The sequence below is a fragment of the Alnus glutinosa genome, chromosome 10 (assembly GCF_958979055.1).
Source record: "Alnus glutinosa chromosome 10, dhAlnGlut1.1, whole genome shotgun sequence".
NCBI classification, from domain to species: domain Eukaryota; kingdom Viridiplantae; phylum Streptophyta; class Magnoliopsida; order Fagales; family Betulaceae; genus Alnus; species Alnus glutinosa.
Window position 1 is genome coordinate 13,442,450 of NC_084895.1, and position 20,790 is coordinate 13,463,239.

The window sequence follows — 20,790 nt, forward strand, 5'->3', positions numbered from 1 at the left end:
ACCAATACCACCAAATATGAACTTGAAGGATTAAAATATATCATATGGACAACAAAAGTAAAATTGATCAACTCATGAAAGTCCTGAGGACAATGAAATGTAAAGAGGAAATATAAATACGATAAACTCATGAAGTCATGAGGACAATGAAATGTAAAAAGGAAGTATAAATACGATCAACTCATGAAGTCATAATGAAATATAAAAGGAAATATAATTATGATCAACTCATGAAGTCATGAGAACGATGAAATGTAAAAAGGAAATATAGATACGATCAACTCATGAAGTCATGAGGACAATGAAATATAAAAGGAAATATAATTACCATCAACTCATGAAGTCAAGAGGACAATGAAATATAAAAAATATATATATATATATATAAATACGATCAACTCATAAAGTTATGAGGACAATGAAATATAAAAGTAGTTTATATTACTTTTTATTTTAATTCTTTTTATCTCATAAGCTTATTGGGTCTTTAAACAACTCATAAAACAAGTAATGAAATCAAAATCTATATCATCAAATTAATGAAACTAATGATTGGAAGCTTACCAAAATACTTCCTAGCACACACTTCAAGCCTTGAACCACACAAAACTACACAAATCCCACAATTTTCTCTCTTGGCCTTAGGTGCGCGTGTGAGTGAAGCTTAATGGGTATTGCATCTTCCACCTTGGTTCTATTTATAAGAGAATGAATGGTTAGGATCAAGTAGACACATTTTGATCCAATGGATGGGAATTGGTGCATCTTAGCCTTATCTCCAAAGCACATGGGTTTCATCATTACTAAGGTGGTGCATTCTAGATGTGGGATGTAGGCAACACTTGTGGTGATGAATGCACACATTAGAGGAAGTGGGTGATGAGTTGTCCAATCAAAGGAAGTATTAAGTAATGCTATATATAAATTTTCGTCCAAATAGAGGCCAGCTTACTCCAAGCAACATTTTGATGGTCAAATCTACTCTGAACTCTGTGAAATTTTGAGGGTAGATAGATGACGTCAAGCCGAACATTTTCTCCTTTTGGTTCAACTCAATCCGAGTTCGTTATGACTTAGTTTTGGTCAATCAAAGTTTCTGGTTTACTTTGACAAGTTAAACCCAAATATCTTTAGACTACTTTCTTTTCATGATTACTCTTGATTCTATTTTAGACATCTTTTATTCTTTCATCATAAAAGGGGGAGAGAATAAATTTAGTGGAAGGTTGCACTAGGTGTTGAATCATCATATCTTCCACTATCATATTTAATCATCAAACTAGGATGATTAAGCACACATTAATTAATGGCATTCTTAAGGCATAAAATAGGTCTTTCACACGTTGAGTTGGGTGATGACTCATGTAATAATCATGACTATGGGAAGATGACATGTGATAAGTGGGTTGGGTTTGTGATAGCAATTGGAATGGGTTGGGTTAAGTTCAAAGATGACCCATTAATGAATAATGTGAATTTCCATCCAGAACTGGGGTGGTATTTTTCACGGGTGTTTTCATGCCCTAAACGGAGTTCAAAAATTATAAAATTTAAAGGGTAGCTAGAGGACTTAAAACAAGCGTCTCAATTTTTGAATCGACCAAAATAGAGTTCGTTTGACCCTGTTTCCGTTATTCCAAAGTTTAAGGTCTGTTTTGAGTTTTTATCAAATTGCAACTATAAACGTTTCTAAAAACAAAAATACACATTTATTTTCATAAATAATCGTACTTATTCTTTTGCCTTATTAAAATGTTTTAAAAATTAATTTAAACTATTATAATTTATGTCTTAAAATCTGGGGCACTTCAGCAGAGAGGGAGTCAACTCTTGAGAAGCTAGAGGGGGTAGAAGGCCGATACTAGAGGATTCGAAGGAAGTATCGCCACTATAAAGCTAAGATTAGGAGGCTCTCTGAGCAACTATCCTTCGTTCCTTCACTTCGTTCAAAGGCTTGGGCTTTTGGCTTTCACATTGGGTTCAAGACCTTTCGAGTTTTAGTTCTTCGCTCCGATCGGTTGAGAATATCCTTTGAAAATGTGAGTTCAAACTTCTTGTCGCTTCCGAGTTCGTGCTACTCGGAGCTCTTGGATCTCGGGATCAAGTACTTTCCCGACGTTCTCTATTGGAGTAAAGATGCTCCAAATCCCGAGGACGCATCCGACAGAGAATGTAGTGAAGACAATCCTCAGGAAGACGACCAGCCCGAAAGATGAATAGGCTTCTTTATATCTTAAGTGTTTTGTATACATCCTTATTTCAAGAGAATTAATGGAATTCGATGCTTTAATTTTCGTTCTTTTTTTTTTTTTTGAAAAAGGAAACGAGACAATTTGGTGTCATTTGAGATTGCTGAGAACAAGGAAGATTACAAACATTGTCAGGTGTTAGGTATTATTGCATAAATCCGTTGTGAGAATCGGTTGCATAAATCCGTTGTATGAATCGGTCGTGATATAAACTCGCCTTTGCCCGATTTACCATCTACCTTCCCCCCTAAATAACTAAGGTAATTGTAGCTGTATTACCTAAGTTATTTTATTTTACTTCATTTTTGTGAGATTACGTCTTATGCCGAGTTACCCCCTATCTGAGTGAGGGTAACTTGATAAATTAACTTACCCCCCATTATCCGAAGGAGAATAAGAAAAGGAAAAAATATTATGCCGAGTTACCCTCTAATCCGAGTGAGGGTAACTAATAAATTAACTTACCCCCTTTTATCCGAAGGAGGATAAGAAAAGAAAAAATTTTATGTTGAGTTACCCCCCAATCTGAGTGAGGGTAACTGATAAATTAACTTACCCCCCTTTATCCAAAGAAGGATAAGAAAAGAAAAAAATTTTATGTTGAGTTACCCCCCTATCCGAGTGAGGGTAACTGATAAATTAACTTACCCGCCTTTATCCGAAGGAGGATAAGAAAGGAAAAATTTTTATATACAATTCATTTGCAACTTCAGCCATTCTATTCAAACTGCATGGGCTTACAAAAGGGAGATTTCAGAATTACATGTAGTACTTCTTCATGTGCTCCGCATTCCATGCTCTTGGGACCAACTTGCGTTCTTGGGATTCCAAGCGATAGGTTCCTTTTTCATGGCATTTGACCACTCGGTATGGTCTTTCCCACTTGGCATTAAGCTTTCCTTCAGCGGAATCTCTAGTCATCAAATTCACTTTTCTGAGTACCCAATCTCCGACCCGAAATTTCCAAGGGTTCACCATCTCGTTATAGAATCTTGCTACCCGGGCTCTGTAAGCTTCGCCCACTACCTGCGTGTCATCTCTCTGTTCCTGCAACAAATCGAGGCACAAGATAATTCCTTCGTTATTATAATTCGGATCATACTGCGAGACTCTGTAGCTCGGGGATCCTATCTCGACCGGTATGACTGCCTCAGTCCCATATGACAATGAGAATTGGGTTTCCCCAGTTGGGGTTCTCGCTGTCGTCTGATATGACCATTAAACTTCTGAGACATATTAAATCCATAATCCCTTTCACTGATCTAATTTCTTCTTTAATGTTCCTAGTAAGGTCTTATTGGTCGCCTCTACTTGCCCATTTGACTTGGGGTACATCGAGGTAGAGTAGTGGTTTCGGATACCAAGCTCAGCACACCAGCTCCGGAACGGTTTTCCGTCAAACTGGGTCCCATTTTTGGTGACGAAGGCATAAGGGATTCCGAAACAACAAACGACCGACCTCCAGACAAAATTTATCACATTGCTGGCGGTCACGATTGCCAGCGCTTCTGCTTTGGCCCATTTCATGAAATAATCTACAGCCACCACCAAGAACTTCTTTTTTCCTTTCCCGGGAGGCATTGGACCGACCAAGTCCATTCCCCATTTGGAAAACGGCCATGGTGACAAGACCGAATTCAACTTTTCGGGAGGGTTTTTTCATACTGCGAGTGAACCGCTGATATTTATCACAGCTTCGGATGAATTCAACTGAGTCTCTTCCCATCGTTGGCCAATAATACCCGGCCAGCACCGCTTTGTGGGCAAGCATTCGTCCTCCTGAGTGATTCCCGCATACTCCCTCATGAATTTCCCTCAGGACATTGTGTGCTTCCGGGGCCGAGAGGCACTTTAACAGGTGAAACTATATATCAAACTGCCCGAGCTCCACAGCCCAGTAGACAAGTCTACCCGACAGGTCTGGTTTTTGGAGCACCTTCTTCAAGGGGGTATTCAGTCAACACCCGGATAGCATGTGCTTGAAAATAAGGCCTCAGCTTGCAGGCCGATACTATCAAAGCAAAAGCCAACTTTTCTATCCTCGGATATCTTTCCTCAGCACCACGAAGTGCTTTGCTAGTGAAGTATACTGGTTTTTAGATGCCAGCATCTTCTCGGACAAGAGCAGAGGAAACAGTCGAAGAAGACATTGCCAGGTACAGATAAAGAATTTCTCCCTCAATTGGCAGGCTCAAGAGGTTGGGGGGGGGGGGGGGTTCATCAAATACTCTTTCAACTTTTCGAAGGCCTCTTCACACTTCGAATCCTATACAAATGCTTTCTTCAAGATCTTAAAGAAGGGGAGACACTTGTCAGTGGACCTCAAGATGAATCGGTTCAAGGCCGCTATCCTTCCGGTCAACTACTGCAATTGTTTCATGGTTCTCGGTGGTTGCATCTCCAATACTGCCCGTACCTTATCGGGATTCACCTCTATGCCCCTTTGGGATACTAAGTAGCCCAAGAATTTTCTGGATGAGAATCCAAAGGCGCATTTCGTCGGGTTTTCAACTTCATCTCATAGCGTCTTAACGTATCAAATGTCTCTTTCAAATCGGATACATGGTCTGGGGCCTGCACACTTTTTAATAACATGTCATCAACGTACACTTCCACATTCCGTCCCATCTGTTTCACAAACATTTTGTTTACCAGCCTCTGATATGTGGCACTCGTATTCTTTAACCCGAACGACATCACCTTATAACAGTATAAACCCCGATCAGTAATGAACGAAGTCTTCTCCTGATCGACCTCCACCATCTGTATTTGATTGTAGCTCGAGAATGCATCCATGTTGTGGGAAGCTGTCTTTCGGGCAGGCTTGTTCAAGTCAGTGAAGTCTACACACATTCTCCATTTGTTGTTAGACTTTTTTACTAATACAACGTTTGCAAGCCACTCAGGATAGTCAACTTCTCAGATAAACCCTACTGCCAATAACTTTGACACTTCTTCAGCAATCGCCTGGTTCCTTTCTGGTGCGAAAGTCCTCCTTCTCTGTCTTATTGGTTTGGAACTGGGGTATACATTCAATCTATGCACGATTATCGAGGGGTCAATGCCGAGCATGTCTTCATGATTCCACGCAAATACATCGCTATTACTTTTGAGGAACATAACCAGCTCCTCCTTTAAATCTTCGGGGAGTTGTGAGCCAATCTTTATCCTTCTTCATGGACCTCCAATTTCGAATTCTTCTAAGTCTTCGACTGGCTCCACTGACTGTAATTGCTATTTCTCTTCCTTCCTGGCATCCCCTCTGGACCCTTCAAGGTAGCGTTATAACACACACGGGCGAACTTTTGGTCTCCTCTAACTATTCCGACTCCCGTGTCTATCAGGAATTTCATGCGTAGGTGCAGGGTTGAAGTTATGGCTCCCAACTCATTCAGAGCTGGTCTTCCCAATATGACGTTGTAAGCTGACTGCCCATCCACAACTACGAACTTCACCATAATTGTCTTCTGTCAGGGGTTGGTTCCCGCCATGACCTGGAGCTCGATGGCTCCAATTGGGAGGACTTGCTCTCCAATGAAACCAACTAGAGGACCCCTTGTCGTGATTAATTTTCCTTGACCTATGCTCATTAGATCGAAGGCCGACTTATATATTATGTCGGCGGAACTCCCGGTGTTAACCAGAACTCTATGTATGTTATGGTTGGCGATAGCCAAAGTCACAACCAAAGCATCCGAGTGGGGGAGTGACACCCCTATAAGATCTTCGTTTGAAAAGCTAATAACTTGATTCTCTTACTTCCTCATCTTTGGCGGTCTCTGGACCGAATAAACTTCAAAGTCTTTTAGGTACCTTGCATAGGCTTTCCGCGCTGCACTAGATTCGCCTCCTTCCCCCAAAACCACCGGATATTGTATGAATTTTGAGGAGATTTTCCCAACCAAGCTATCGTGCTTGACTCCTGCTTCTCTCTCATCTGTCCCGAACGGGTGGTCGGTTATTGGGCTCCCGATTGAGATCGCGGGGGCGTTTCTCCCTTTCCCTAGGCTCTACCCGATGCCTCTGGGGCTGGTTCCTCCGTTCTTCGGGCTGTGGATTTCGGCTAAACCCTTAATGGTCCTGCTGACTTGCCAGAAAGTGGACTAACTTCCCGTTCTTGTTAAATTTTTCAATCAAGGCTCGCAAGGACCTACAAGTTTCTGTACTATGCCCCTTCGACTCGTGGAAAGCGCAATAGCAATGAGCCATCCTAGGATGGGGAGTCCCGACTATTTCTGGCGGCTTCTCGTACATAGGATCCATTTTAATCACTGCTAGGACTTCCTCAATTGGTGCATTGAGGGGAGTCCAGTTATATTCATGGAATTTCTTCTTGCTCCCAGGTTCTGCTGCGTCTTGCCTCTTGTGGAACTCCTTCTTCTTTTTCTTTGACTTTTCCCCCGAATTTGAAGCCTGGGCGGCCCCTTTCCCTAGTAAAGCCCGAAGTGTTTCTTCCTGATTGATAAACTCATCAGCCCTCTCCATGAATTCATGAAGGTAACATGTCGATTTTCAGGCCAGGTCGGTCGTCAATGGCCTGTCTTTTCTGATCCTCTGGTAGAGGGCTGAATGAACGAGCTCTTCAGTAGGACTTTCTGTGGTAAGCCTCGGCTGATTGAACCGTTGGAGGAATTCTTTAAGTGATTCATCTCGCCCTTGTTGCAGCGACATGAGAGTCCTGTCCGGCTTCTTCCTTACAATCGCGGCCATAAACTGCATTAGAAACATCTTTCCGAATTCATCAAAATTTTAGATAGACTTCAGGGGAAGCCTCCTATACCAATCTCGGGCATTCCCCGATAGGGTTAACGGGAAAGGCCACCTTGTCCGGCGTTCCTTGCAACTCGAGGTGAGCCCGATAATTATCCAAGTGCTCAACCGGGTCTTCCTACCCGGTGTAAGTTTTGATATCGGGGACTTTAAACTTTTTAGGGAGACAGAATGAGGCCACCTCATCAGCGAATGGGGAGACGAATTTCTGAAACAGGTCCCCGACTTTCGACATACTTCCATTAGGTGGGTGCTGTACTGCTACCGACAACGAGTCGCACCTCTGCTCCAGCCTCTCAATGATTTCCTTGAGTTTCTTATCTACCTTTTTTGATGCTTTGCACTTTGGTGGCCTTCGACCTACAGTATCGCAATTCTTCTTTCCTCCCTCCCTATTTCCTTGATCTTCGGCTTGTGCTTCATCATCCCGCTCTTTCTTTTCATCGGGTTGCAAAGCTGCTGAGTGCGAATCTTCCGCATTGCGTCGCTGTAGCGTAGCATTCTTTTCCTCCAACTCCTGCATTTCTTTTTCCATTTGGGCTATCCTCTCATTGAGGATTTCCAATGTGGGGGAAGATTTGAAGGAGGTTTCTCCTCTTTCTTGGTGCTTCCTAACTCGATTCCCCACAGGCCTCTCAAGGCTTCAGATCGTGTAGTCACCATGTCGGATGTACAGATATATTTCACAAGAACGACAAACGTTCCCACAGACGGCGCCAACTGTTGATGCAGCTTCTAACCGGTAACGTGGAGACACTGTTCTCAAAGAATGCCTTCAATAGCCTACAAAGACGACAAGAACACGCTGTGGGTTTCCCCAGCGGTCCTCCTCTGATGCCCAAGTTAGATGGATGCGTCAATGAGATAGACGGAGAGAGAAAGTGAGTGTGTAAAAAAACTTAATACTTGAATCCTGTTATTTATAGACTGTCGTAGTTATGGTTAGGTAAAGCTGCTTCGGCTTTTAAGGGACATAATCTTTTCTGGCACGAGCAGTGTTCGGGTACAGTTCAAATAGTGAGTGACAGATTGACTTACCTCTGGCGAAGCATGGGCTCTCAGTGGATCCCGGATTTCCTGGTGTTCAGTCACCTAATCGTGTCCTTTGGTCAGTCTCACAATTATGGCTTCCAGTCGGTCAGGCTACTCTGATGATTCGGGGTTGGCGAATGCCTTGGTCGGGAAAGATGGGTTCCTCAACAATTGTAACACCACTAATTTATCCCACTTATAAGTAGCATTATTTGAACCAAAAAAGAAGAAAGAAAGAAAGAAATGTTGCCTTGGTGAACATGAATTCTAATAAATCCACTTAAATTTATTAAATATTGTCTTAAATAAAAGTTTTCTACAGCGACATATGAGGATTACATGGGTTATTTTGCAGGTTTGCTTACAACCGATAAATGAAATCATTGAGAATAAGTTTTCAGACCCAAATGTAGATCAATTCTCAATCCGGAATGTGGTGCCAAGGGTGATATTCAGGTCAACAGCAGCGATCATAGCTACAATATTTGCTACAGTTTTACCTTTCTTTGGAGATATCATGGCATTGTTGGGGGCCTTTGGATGCATCCCCCTAGGTTTGATTCTGCCAATGCTTTTCTACAATTTGACTGTCAAGCCATCAAAGCTTAGCCTAGTTTTTCTAGCAAACACATCCATAGTAGTCGTATCCTCACTATTGATTATTGATTTTTTTTTTTTTGGGGGGGGGGGGGGGGGGGGGGGGGGGCTCTATCATCCGTTAGACAAATACTTCTTGATTTGAAAATGTATGATTCTTAACATTTGATATTGACAATAACATTATGTATCCATACTTCAAATGCATGCCTATGCCCTTCGATCCAAAAGAAATTAATTAGTCCTCAATTTTAATGATGATAAGAATGACAACTATAAGAACTACAATCTTATAAAGAATGGTAGAATATATTTCACTATTTGAATGATGATTTTTTTTTGTTTTTTTGTTTTTTTTTTTAAACTATCACATCAAAAACTACAAGAAATTTTTGGTCTTCACCAAAGGTAACTTTAACTGCGGCTATAAACTGATGTGGCCGAGGCAAATTCAAAACCAGCAACAGTTTGGACAACTTTAGCTACAATCAACAAAAAACCAAGCAATACAAGTTATACATAGCAGTAGTCGGATCCGGATCTCCAATAATTATATGCCTAGATAGCTGCAATTCATGGGCCCTTTCACAATTGCCAGCAATACAGGTAGGTAATTGTTAGAATTTGTGGCAGTGAGGGTTAAAAGCTTCTATATAAAAGAAGTAACAAGTAGGCAAAAGTGACCAAAAGCAAGGATATCTAAATTAAACAGATAAAAATCCGTACAATAATCGCTAATAATTCAGATAGTAAATATAAAAAAAGGTTAATATTAGCAGAAAAAACCCTCATCTTGTTAAAATTCCCTTACATTTATTACTCGAATTGCTAACAATCTAACCATGAAGCAAATTTTATCGAAATTGAACAATATTCTTGTAATTTTTTTTTTTTCTTTTCTTTTGAAAGTGATCGAGAAGAATCTTATAATTTGGGACATGCAGGCATTTGATGTACATGGCACGTATTGTGGCACATGCCTTTCAAAGTTCTTGAGGGCATTAAAGATCCACGTAGCTTTAAAGGACCAATTTCAACTAATGGCAACATGAATTTGTACGTATATGGAGCATGAGTTTCAATTAGTGCTAGCAAAGCGGGTATGTGGATTGACCCGTTTACGATCCGTAGAGACTCGTGACCCGTTTAAGCTAGACCCAAATACAATCCGTTTATGTTAACGGGTCGAAGCTCTAGACACAACACAACACGGCAATTTCACAGGTCACCCGACACGACCTGTAAAACTCGTTCAGCATAATGGGTCATATCGGGTCAACACGACCCTTTTTAGCTTAAAAGTGATATATATTTTTTTTTTTAACAAATAGAATGTGCTATTATAAATTCTGCAAATCATACATCATGAGAAATAAAGGGACAGGACCCCCTTACACTCTAAGCCAGAAGGATCCGACTTAAAAAATAGCTGCATGTGCAGAAACCTCAAACCCTACTAGAATTACATTTGGGCCTCTTTTACATTAACGCTCACACTCTGATAAAAGAGGGCCGATCTAGCATCTAGCCAACAACAATTCCAATAAAATATGAGTAATACACAGCCAAACTATACATGAGAAACAAGAGAATTCACAACAACACAAAGCAGGAAAAACCAAAAAACAGAGCAACCGACAGAGGAGACAGGGACGTATTCCACCGAAGATAGCGGCACGTGGGAGACACGGGCGGTCACCTCCGCCACCGTAGCCCCCGTCCCCAACGAGCACGGCCAAAAAATGGTGGAGCGTAGCCTTCACGCGTGCCAAAGAGCAAAGGCCTCTCTGGCACGTGCAAGCCACGCGCCAGTCTCCAACGATCGACGTGACACGTGCTTCCGGCAGCAGGAGGGGACGACGACGGAGAACGAGGCTAAGGGACGCGTGTCTTGAAATAAACAACGGGGTTGAGTAGATCTGGCTCCGAAAAATCGAAAAAACCGTTGAAGAAGCAAGCCAAAAACTACCGTTAGGAGACATACGGCCGCCATATCCCCACGCTGGACACCTTGCTTTTAGCTTTACTGCCTGACAAAAGAAAAAGAAGAAAAAACCAAAACAAATACAAGCCACCATAGCCTCCAAATGCTTAGGGAAAGACAGCCACTACCGAATCTACCGAGGGAAACAAAAGCTCCACAGCCCTATTGGCTGGGAGATATCTAGCCTCCACTGAGAAAACTTAGGAAGGGAACAAAAGACACCTTAGTCCAAGAGGACTAAGGGACACAAGGAGCCGGGGGGGAGGGAGGCAGCCATCCCCCAGCAAGCAAATATTCCTGGGGGTGTTTCTCTGGAGAGGATCATGAGGAGAAGTAGGATGTTAAGAGTCTTATTGTTAATGGGTGGTGTAAGTCTATTTAATCAAGAATTATAGCAAATATATTTAATCAAGAATCTACGAAGAAAAAACAATTAAATCAAATTTACACTGACTTATTATTACAATTATATTGCATCAATGATTTTTATTGTACATCTAGCTAATTACAAAGGAATTAGTATAGTCCAGCAGAATTACAAAACCCTTACCCTCCTCTAATCAATTGCAGAGCAAACTGTGAAAGAAAATTAGATAAATTTGACTCAATAAACTCAAATTTTGGGGTTCCCAACTCCCAAGTTGGGCTCACATTTAAAAAAAAAAAAAAAAAAAAAAAAAAAACAACAACAACAACAACCACAACATAATCATGCCCGTGACCCGCCAGGCCGAATTAAACGGGTTGACCCGTTTATGACCCAAACTCATTTAAGGTAAAGTCAAATCCATTAATATTGTGTCATATTCGTGTTGAGTTGTCGGCTGGTGTAAAAATTACTAGCCCTAATTTCAATGTCAACAGTCGTGGCTCTCTCAATTATTCAAGCAATCGAACTAATAGGACAAAGACGTACAAATAAATGAGAAGTCGTGACCTTTTTGTAAGCATTCGTGTTTTTCTTTTTACGTTTGGTACACTAGAATGGACGTATAGCAATGGGTATTACTAGGAATGCAGGAAGCTTGAAATTCTAACTTTAAAATTCTTCATTCTGCAAAAATCTAGTTTGAATTCTCTCAAATGGATACCAGAAGATGAAATAACACATTAGAAAAAGTATCTATGTATGATGATCAATCAAAGAAAAACATGCAATTGCTGTCAAGTTGGGTCGTGGATCACCTGCAGGTTTAGCCAAAATTTAGTTATTCGGCAATTTTTAGGCCAAACGACGACAACTTTGGTCCGAGAGAAGGCAGGACAGGGTATTTGTGATCAATTCTGATCAAAATCCAACATGTTATGTGGGATTTGGCCATGGAAGTTTTCAAATCTTATGTAGATAAGGCACATGTAGCGGATGCCAAACCGTTAAATTTAAAGGTGAAGTGATAGAATAACCTATGTAAAACTTATGTAAAATTAATCACTAGATTTGTTTTTCTACATGTGGATTCTAAATATTCTGAAGAGTGATTGGTGCACAATAGTTGTGCAACTGTTGAGCATCACTCTAGAGACATATATGGTATGGGTTCCACGTGGGACCTATGTGGTGGAACCCACTACATGAGACCCATCACATGTCTCTAAGACCTTACACAACAGTTACACAACTGTTGTAAAATAGTTACTTTTCAAATATTCAATGGAAAATGTTAGATTTACAACACCAACACAACAAGTGCACAACAACCCCTCACATGAGGGTGGGTTCCACACGGCCTCAGTGTGTGGAACCCATCCTCATGTGAGGGGTTGTTGTACACTTGTTGTGATGGTGTAGTGTAAGAATTGTGTAAGAAACATTACTCATATTCTTAAAAAAGTAATGATTTTTGTACAATTCTTACACAACTCTTGCACAACTCTAACTAATTTTTTTTTATGATCAATCATTGGATTTGTTTTTCTATATATAGGTCCTAAATATTCAATAATTGATCTTAAAAAAAAAAATTGTTAAAATTGTGTAAAAGTTAGTGCAAAAATTGTGCAAGAAATATTACTCTTCTTAAAAGTGAAAATAAAATAACTAGATCCAAATCAAAGGAAAATCTACGGGTCAGATATGACTTCTCCCATAGGATTATAACCAATAGAAGAAGACTTGCCTTTCTTTGTTGTTAATTAAAGGAAAACTACTTAGAATATGGAGTTTTATTAATTTAATTCCCTGCTAACATTTTCCTGTCTTCTTGTTCTGCAATTAATATACATTTTACTTACTTTTCACGTATATTTAAGTCAAACAATAAACCAAATTTTGATGTCGATTTTCGTTGTCTTCCACGAAACTTTTTTCTAGCAAAGTCCAAAGTAGCATTAATTTCCATTATTTTGACTTCAGCTTTCAATGGCATTGACTGGTCGCTGGTCGAAGTACTTTATTTTTTGTTTTGTCCATTTCCTAAAATTGAGGACATGTCTATTCATAGATAATAATGGTTCTAGAAGCACCCATTAGGCTAGGCATGGCCGAGCACACATTCAAAGAGACACAGAAGATCATCCATGCCTATTGATTTAATTTGTGTCATTGTGTGTCTGATTAATATTGATTAGTTAAGCAGATAATCGATAAACAGGGCAAGGAAGATGCTCTAAGAGAGAAAGAGGAGAGAGATGTCATCCACAACTGGCAAGGAAGATGCTGTTCTTGAGTACCGTCCAAAAGAGCTTGATGCTGGAGCTTTGTTTGTACTCAAATCCAGAGGTTAGTAACTTGTTTTTCACTTTCCTTCCAATTCCCAACAGCCCTTATATGCCTACGTTTCCAGATGCTTAAGCGATTTTCCCCCATGGTAGGAAAACTTTCGCCATTGTTGATGATTTCGTGTTGTAACAGTGGAGAAATGATTGATGACAATGTTTCCCTCTGTTTCTTGTTATTATCTGACTACATAACAATTTAGGTGAAACTTAAGTTACTCCCAAATTGTTAAAGGGTTTTGCGATGATAATCTCAAATTATTAAAACCAGCATATAACCTGCGTCATGCGCGGGTTTTTACCAATTAAAACTGCGTCTTGTATTTATGTTTAAATATTAATAAATAATGTAAAAAGTAGTTTAAAAAAAATTGAGTTATTCTATATTTCTATTAGAATGCTACATTTAATTCAAGAAACAAAATAAAATCTAGGAATAAGTCACATGTATGAAATTTTTATAAACGTTAATTCAAGAAACCTTTTACATATTATAGGAATTTACAAAAAAACAATTAACAAAATAGTACTCTCACATTTACAAACAGGATAACCTATATTAAAATGCTACATAAAATTTATTAAGCCTATAAATATGAAATTTAAGAACTTATAATAGAGAAACTGAAATCTGTTAAACACGATTGTCCTCATTGTCGGAGGACTCGGGCGGTGGTCCATTTGTCTCCTCCTGACATTCCAGATCAATCATGTGCTGAAAATTAATAACTTCAGGTGTTTGATGCAAGTGTTGGTAATGACTTAGTGATGTTGCCCTTTTTGGGTTAGAGGTCCCTACAAGAGTGATTCTCTTGTCTAATATCTCCTCTCGATGTACCTGAATACAACGTCCTCTCCCACGATTGATGCTAGGAGTCCTCACCATAAAAGGGCGCAACTGGAGGACTTCATATCTCTCGTGACACGCCCAACGTACCAAGCTGAGTAAACGTCCGTTGGGATCTCGTTCATCTTTCTTATGATATTTGCCTACCATGCTACAATTCAAAATATAGATTAAATGAACCCAAAAGAAAATATCGTTAACAATTAATATATTAAACTAAAGGAAATCGCACACTCACCGTAATCAAATAATGAATAATTAACAATTTATAAATCACCAAACATGTAGCCAAATATTATATATATTGCCAATATTATAAATATTGTTTTCTTATTATTGTATACATGGTACTTTTAAGAAGAAAAAATAATAAGAAAAAAAAAATGAAAACTTAAGAATTGTATTTTTTGTGTACTTTTCCCGGTTTTAATGAAATTGAAGGTATAGGAAGAAGTCCCGTCAAAATGAACAAAAACTAAACAAAAATACTTTAAGCACAATAATAAACAATAATAAATAAATTAGAACATAAAATAATGACAAAAAATTAAGAACAGATGACAACGGAAAAAGAAAAATACTCATTTAGTTTTTTTTTTTATAGTATTTTTTAATAAAATTTTCATAACTATCGAACAAAGAAAAATACTCATATAGTATAAAAATAATTGTTTTTTTTTTTTTATTATTTTCTATATATTTTGCAATTCATAGCCTCATAGTTATAGGAATAAGTTGTGTGTAATAGACATTTTTTGTTTTCCCGACCATCCTTTGCATATATATGTTTATTTATTTATTTAAAAAAAAAAAAAACAACTTTAACAATAGAAAATATAAATAATAAATAAATTAGAACAGAAAATAAGGACCTGATATGAAAAAGGACATTAAAAAGAAACTGGAAAATAATCCTGTAATAAAAAAGAACTGTATTTTTTCTATATGAATTAGAACATAAATTAAGTAAAAATAAAATGAAAACGGAATGGGAATGGTAATCAGTTCTGTCAATTAGAGATTTTTTTTTTTTAAATGATCAATATAATGTTAAAATAAAATAAAAATATGAATATATAAACTACTTTTAGAACAAAAAATAATAATATATAATTTTTTTTTTTAAAAAAAAAAAAAAAAACCAAAAACGATAACAAACTAACATGACCATAAAATAAAAAAATAAAAAATAAAAAGAGAGAAAATTACTCAATAATGGAAAATAACTATTTGCTGTATATTTTATCGGTTCGAAGAAAGCAAATCAAAAATATGGAGTGCATGGGTAACCCAATTTTTGATATACGCAAAAGCAAACCACTTATATATATGAGAGAAGAAGAAAGTAAGAGCATTATATATTTCGACGAAAAATAAAGACAAAAAATCGAAAAATGAAACATACTAATATAATAGAAAAGAATTGTATTTTATATATAATTTTACTGAATTCAATGTAAAATTTACAAAATGAAAAATAATATATAAATTAGAAAGAAAAATTAAGGGAAAGGAAGAAGAAAATCACAGGAAAAAGAAAAAAGGAAAAAAGGAAAATACTAATATAATATATAATAAAAATAATTATTTTTGGTATATACTCTTCCCTATTACAAAGAATTTGATAGGTATAGGAAGAAGTCTTTTGAAATAGAAATTTTATCTTTTTGCCATCTTTGCATAAGTATAAATTAGAACTGAAATTTAAAATGATATATAAATTAGAACTGAAAATAACAACAAAAAGAAGAAATAGAGGAACATAACCACAGTTAATAAAGACAAATTGAACATTAAAAAATACTAATACAATAGAAAAAGTCGTTTTCTTGTATATTTTCCTCTATTTTTTTAAAAAAATAAAATCAGAGGATTTTGGAGATATAATTATATTGCGGGCATTGCCTGTTGGATACATAATCCAATGCATTGCAAACAAAAGCAAACAAAAATCACCACATATGAGTGTATGGGTACCACATTTTTTGCTATCGTTCGGAACTTCGGCACAAACAAAAAGCCACTATATGTTCATGAAAGTTACAGATCAAATATTGCCGATTCATTGTTTCATTCATCATCTTAAAATTGAAATAAGATCGAGTATACTAAAAATATGGAAATTGCTATGTAAAACATACCTGTTTGTTTGAAGGATTACGGCCCCAAGAAAGACGAATATTTTGTCCACCCAACCCAACAAATATCTGGAAAATTTACTTGCCTGTCAACAAATTGAACGAATCCACATCATTTGCCTGATGGTATTTTCACATGTACTAATTGCATTGAAAATGAAATTAATGCCAATATATGCTAAATACAGAAGAAATTGTATAAACGGTTCTGACCAGCGTTTTGAACGAACCCACATCACTTGTCTGATGATTTTCACATGCAATAATTTGACTTAAAAATGGAATGTCAATATATGCTAAATACAAAAGAAAGTGTAGAAACGGTTCTGATCGACTTCAAAGTTTAACTTTGCCTTCAAACGTTCTGAGTCTTCCCTTTGCGTTGGCGTTGCAAGGTTGGGTTGGGGGAGTTCTTTCCCTCATCCTTGCAGGTTTGCTGACCTTCTATTCATATAATCTTCTATCTCTGGTTTTGGAGCACCATGCACAACTCGGTCGCCGCCAACTTCGGTTTCGGGACATGGGCGGAGATATTTTAGGTGGGCAATCTATGCATACTCTAGACTCCAATCTAGCCATTTCCTTCTTTATTATAAAATCCCTACAAATTTTAATGTTCAAGATATTAATAGAATAATTCAGTGTTAGTTTAATTAGCAATTTCAAAATATGTGATTTGAAAAAAGAGTAATGTTAGAAACTATATTTTTAATTTGATCTCACTATCCAATGTGTCAACAATCCCAATGCAACCAATCCTTGTTAAAAAATAAATTAAAAAAAAAATTAAAAAATAAAAAAGAATATTCTAATGATTGGTGGATGCATTAGTATTGAAAAAATAGTGATATAAAAATGTAGCTAATGAAACCATTTAAAATTAAAATTCAGCCTAAAAAATTGCATGTTTTCGAAAATCAACTCCTTTGCTTGCGGTTTAGAAATATGAATTTTTTTTAAGGTTTTTGAAGTGCTATTCTTTTTTAACTGCAATCCCAAATGCAATTTTGTTCATACCCATGTTTTTTGCTTGCAAAATTGCAGAATCAAACACACCCTAAAAATTGGACACTTTTGATTTCAAGGGATATTTGATATGGAAAAGGTTTTATTTCCTTGGTGGCTTCATAAAAAATTATGAAACTATTGTCCTTTGGTAAGCATTCCCACTCTTTATTTATTTTATTTTATTTATAATTTGTTATTTTATTTTTTATTTGATGCCAATAATATTTGCAATTTTTGGCTTTTTGCTACGGATTCTAAGTTGTGGAAGGTAAATGCATTGGCAAGACCACGATGGGGGAAGTATGTTGTTGGGCCACTTCAATTTGGGATATGCTATGTCGCTGTTATTGCTGGTGTTCTTCTTGGAGGGCAGAGCCTTAAGGTCAGTTGTGTCTCTTTGTCCATTAAGCCCTTTCAGCCATCTCAAATAATACGCCTAATTAAACAGCTTAATTCCTTAAAGAAAAGTGTAATGATGCATTAGTTTTATAGCAAAATATGCCAAAAAATTAAAAATTAAAATTAAAATTAAAAAAAAAAAAATAAAAAATTTAAAAAAAAAAAAAAAAAAAAAAAAAAAAAAAGAAGAAGAAGAAGAAGAAGACTATCATGTAGTGCCATTTGAATAATTTTGTTTTCTAAACGACGTTAAACATAGGATCAAGACTCTAGATTATCGTTGTTCACTATATAAACGGTCCTACTTAAAGGCGCTTAAGCTCAAATGACACTAACAGCTTAGTGTCGTTTTAGAGGCTAAACGAGACTAACCCTCCCCACCCCCCCCCCCCCCCCCCCCCCCCCAAAATATATATATATATATATGAAATGAGTGCCTTTTTTTTTTTTTTTTTTTTTTTTTTCCTGCAGTAATTGATGGAGCAAATTCAAACATATAATATGAAAACCTAATATACAATTTCAAGTCCATACAAATTAAACTATCTAAACTCTTAACAATAACAACTAAAGTTCAAAACTCATAATCTCCAAATCAAAACTCAATTCCAAAACTAGTCCAAAACAACGTAATAAAGTTCAAGACGACGTAATTAATTCCAAAACTCATAATTAATCAAGGGCAAAACTCATATCAAGTCCGAAAAACATAATTAAGTACAAAACTCTTAATCAACAACACAAACCTAAATCTCAATTCAAATTTAAAACTTATAATCAAATGCCGAACTATATAACCAAGTGCAAAACTCAACAGGAAGTCCAAACAATTGCATCAAGTCCAAAACACATACCAATAACAATTCAAGTTCAAACTTAACGTAGTCACTCAACTCCAAACAAAATACAAACTCCATAATTAAAACTCAAGTCCGAGCATAATAAGTTACTTAATATCACAAACGAATCAAGTCCAACAAATCTTCATCAATATAGTCACTCATCGAAACATCGCCCTGGGACGTGAGTGTGACACCTACATATATGATCTAGATTAAATGTATTACACAACTATAGGAAACAAATCAATGTACATAACCATAACATTTTCAACTATATAATGAAAAAAATACACTTTATGGTTATCTCTTTTAAGGGAAAAATAATAATAATAATAATAATCAATTTGATTATCTCTTTTGTTTGAAAATAGTAAAAATATATAAAAAAAAATAATAATAGTAATATTTTTAATGAATCCAAATAGTGAAATTAGATAGCTAAAATACTGAACCGAATATTAGTACTTTGAAAAAGTATTATTTAACTAATTTACCTAACGGGATGTGAATGTTGAACTAACTTTTAGAGTTTTTTTTTGGCAGTTCATCTACTTACTGTCAAATCCAAATGGGACAATGAAGCTTTACCTGTTTACAACCATCTTCGGAGTCCTAATGCTATTCTTGGCCCAAATTCCATCCTTCCACTCCCTCAGGCATATCAATCTTGTCTCTCTTTTCCTCGCTCTTGCGTAAAGCGCCTGCGTCACCGCCGGTTCAATATACATTGGTAATACACATCTGTACGTTTGTTGGTAGTTTGATCCCTGTAACCATTTTCCCATATTTGAATAATAAAAAAAAGACTTCAAACCACAATGTATATGTATAAAACATTTCTTTTGGATGATATATATATATACATACACTTGACAGGACTTTCCAAGAACGCTCCCAACAGGGACTATTCTGTAAATGGCTCCGAAGTGAATCGTGTTTTTGGTGCTGTTAATGCTGCTTCAATCATTGTTACCACATATGCCTGTGGAATTATTCCTGAAATACAGGTATAGTTGAGCCACTACTCTCATTTGTTGCTAGCTAAGACAATTTCTTGAAAAAACAATTGGGAATTTCTATCTTATCTTTATTTCTCTCTCTCCTTTTTTATTTTTGTTGGGTTACGTTTCACATATAATCAACAAACTTTAACTCTCTAAATTTTAGTTAAAATTTCTACGGAAAATACCTTTAACACCCCAAGTATACACTCTTCTACGATTTTACCTTCAATGTTTAAAAAGTGACAATAGATTTTGAAAGTTTCTGACTTTTGCAATATTGTTCGTCCATTAACCATTTTCGCTTTCCTGATGCACGGGAATTTTTATTAGATGAAAAGTTGAAAATGCTCTCATTTTTCCGAAGAAAAAAATGGGATTGATTCGGCTACACATAAGTGGCCAAATGAAGGTGGCCGGCCACCTCCAAAATTTAGGGAAAATAGGGGCATTTTGAAATTTTAATCTAATAAAAACCTACGTGAGATGCACGTGAGTCATTTTTTCGATAAAGAAGAAGAAGAACATGGTTAGCGGATGGGCAACATTGCAAAAGTTAGAAACTTTGGGGGGTCTATTACTACTTTTTAAACATTGGAGACAAGATCCATAAAACATGTATACTTCATAAGGGTTAAATGTATTTTTCCCATAGAATTTGGAGAAAGTACACGCACCATTGAACTATCATATAACCCCTCAAACTTTCGATTAAAGCAATATTCTCTCAAAACTACCTGAAAATTAGAATGTACTCCTTTTGTCGCAAAAAGGACAAAAATATTTGAAACAAATTTGTTTTATTTGCAGGCAACTATAGCTCCTCCAGTCAAAGGAAAGATGTTCAAAGGTTTATGCGTTTGCTATGCTGTTATATTCACAACTTTTTTCAGCGTTGCAATTTCCGGGTACTGGGCATTTGGCAATGAAGCTATGGGGACAGTTCTTGCAAATTTTATGGGTAATCAAAAGCCTTTGCTGCCAACTTGGTTTCTCTTGATGACCAATGTTTTCACTGTCATCCAAATATCGGCTGTCACAGTGGTAAGTCCAACTCATCACTATATAGCCTAACAATTCCTAAAGATTAATTATATGTCCTCTATGACGAGGCATCATGGAGATCCTTATTCACTTTGCGGTGGCAATTTGTGTTTGTATATTAATTGGATTCTAGTCTTGTCAAGTCATAAACATAATCAATCTAT

At 36.8% G+C, this 20,790-nt stretch overlaps 2 protein-coding genes across 2 annotated transcripts in view; both read left to right on the top strand.

Moving 5' to 3' along the window:
• The window catches only part of LOC133879767 (GABA transporter 1-like), a 28,115-nt gene extending 8,838 nt beyond the window's left edge, over positions 1-19,277 (top strand). Inside the window, exons 7-9 of the mRNA XM_062318545.1 lie at positions 8,407-8,694; positions 17,609-17,722; positions 19,125-19,277. Of these exons, the coding sequence (XP_062174529.1) occupies positions 8,407-8,694; positions 17,609-17,722; positions 19,125-19,277 (555 nt within the window). The remainder of the gene's footprint in view (positions 1-8,406; positions 8,695-17,608; positions 17,723-19,124) is intronic.
• LOC133879580 (GABA transporter 1-like) overlaps positions 1-20,790 on the top strand; it is a 124,083-nt gene that overhangs the window by 37,669 nt on the left and 65,624 nt on the right. The window contains exon 2 of the mRNA XM_062318202.1: positions 19,458-19,588. Within this exon, the coding sequence (XP_062174186.1) occupies positions 19,458-19,588 (131 nt within the window). The remainder of the gene's footprint in view (positions 1-19,457; positions 19,589-20,790) is intronic.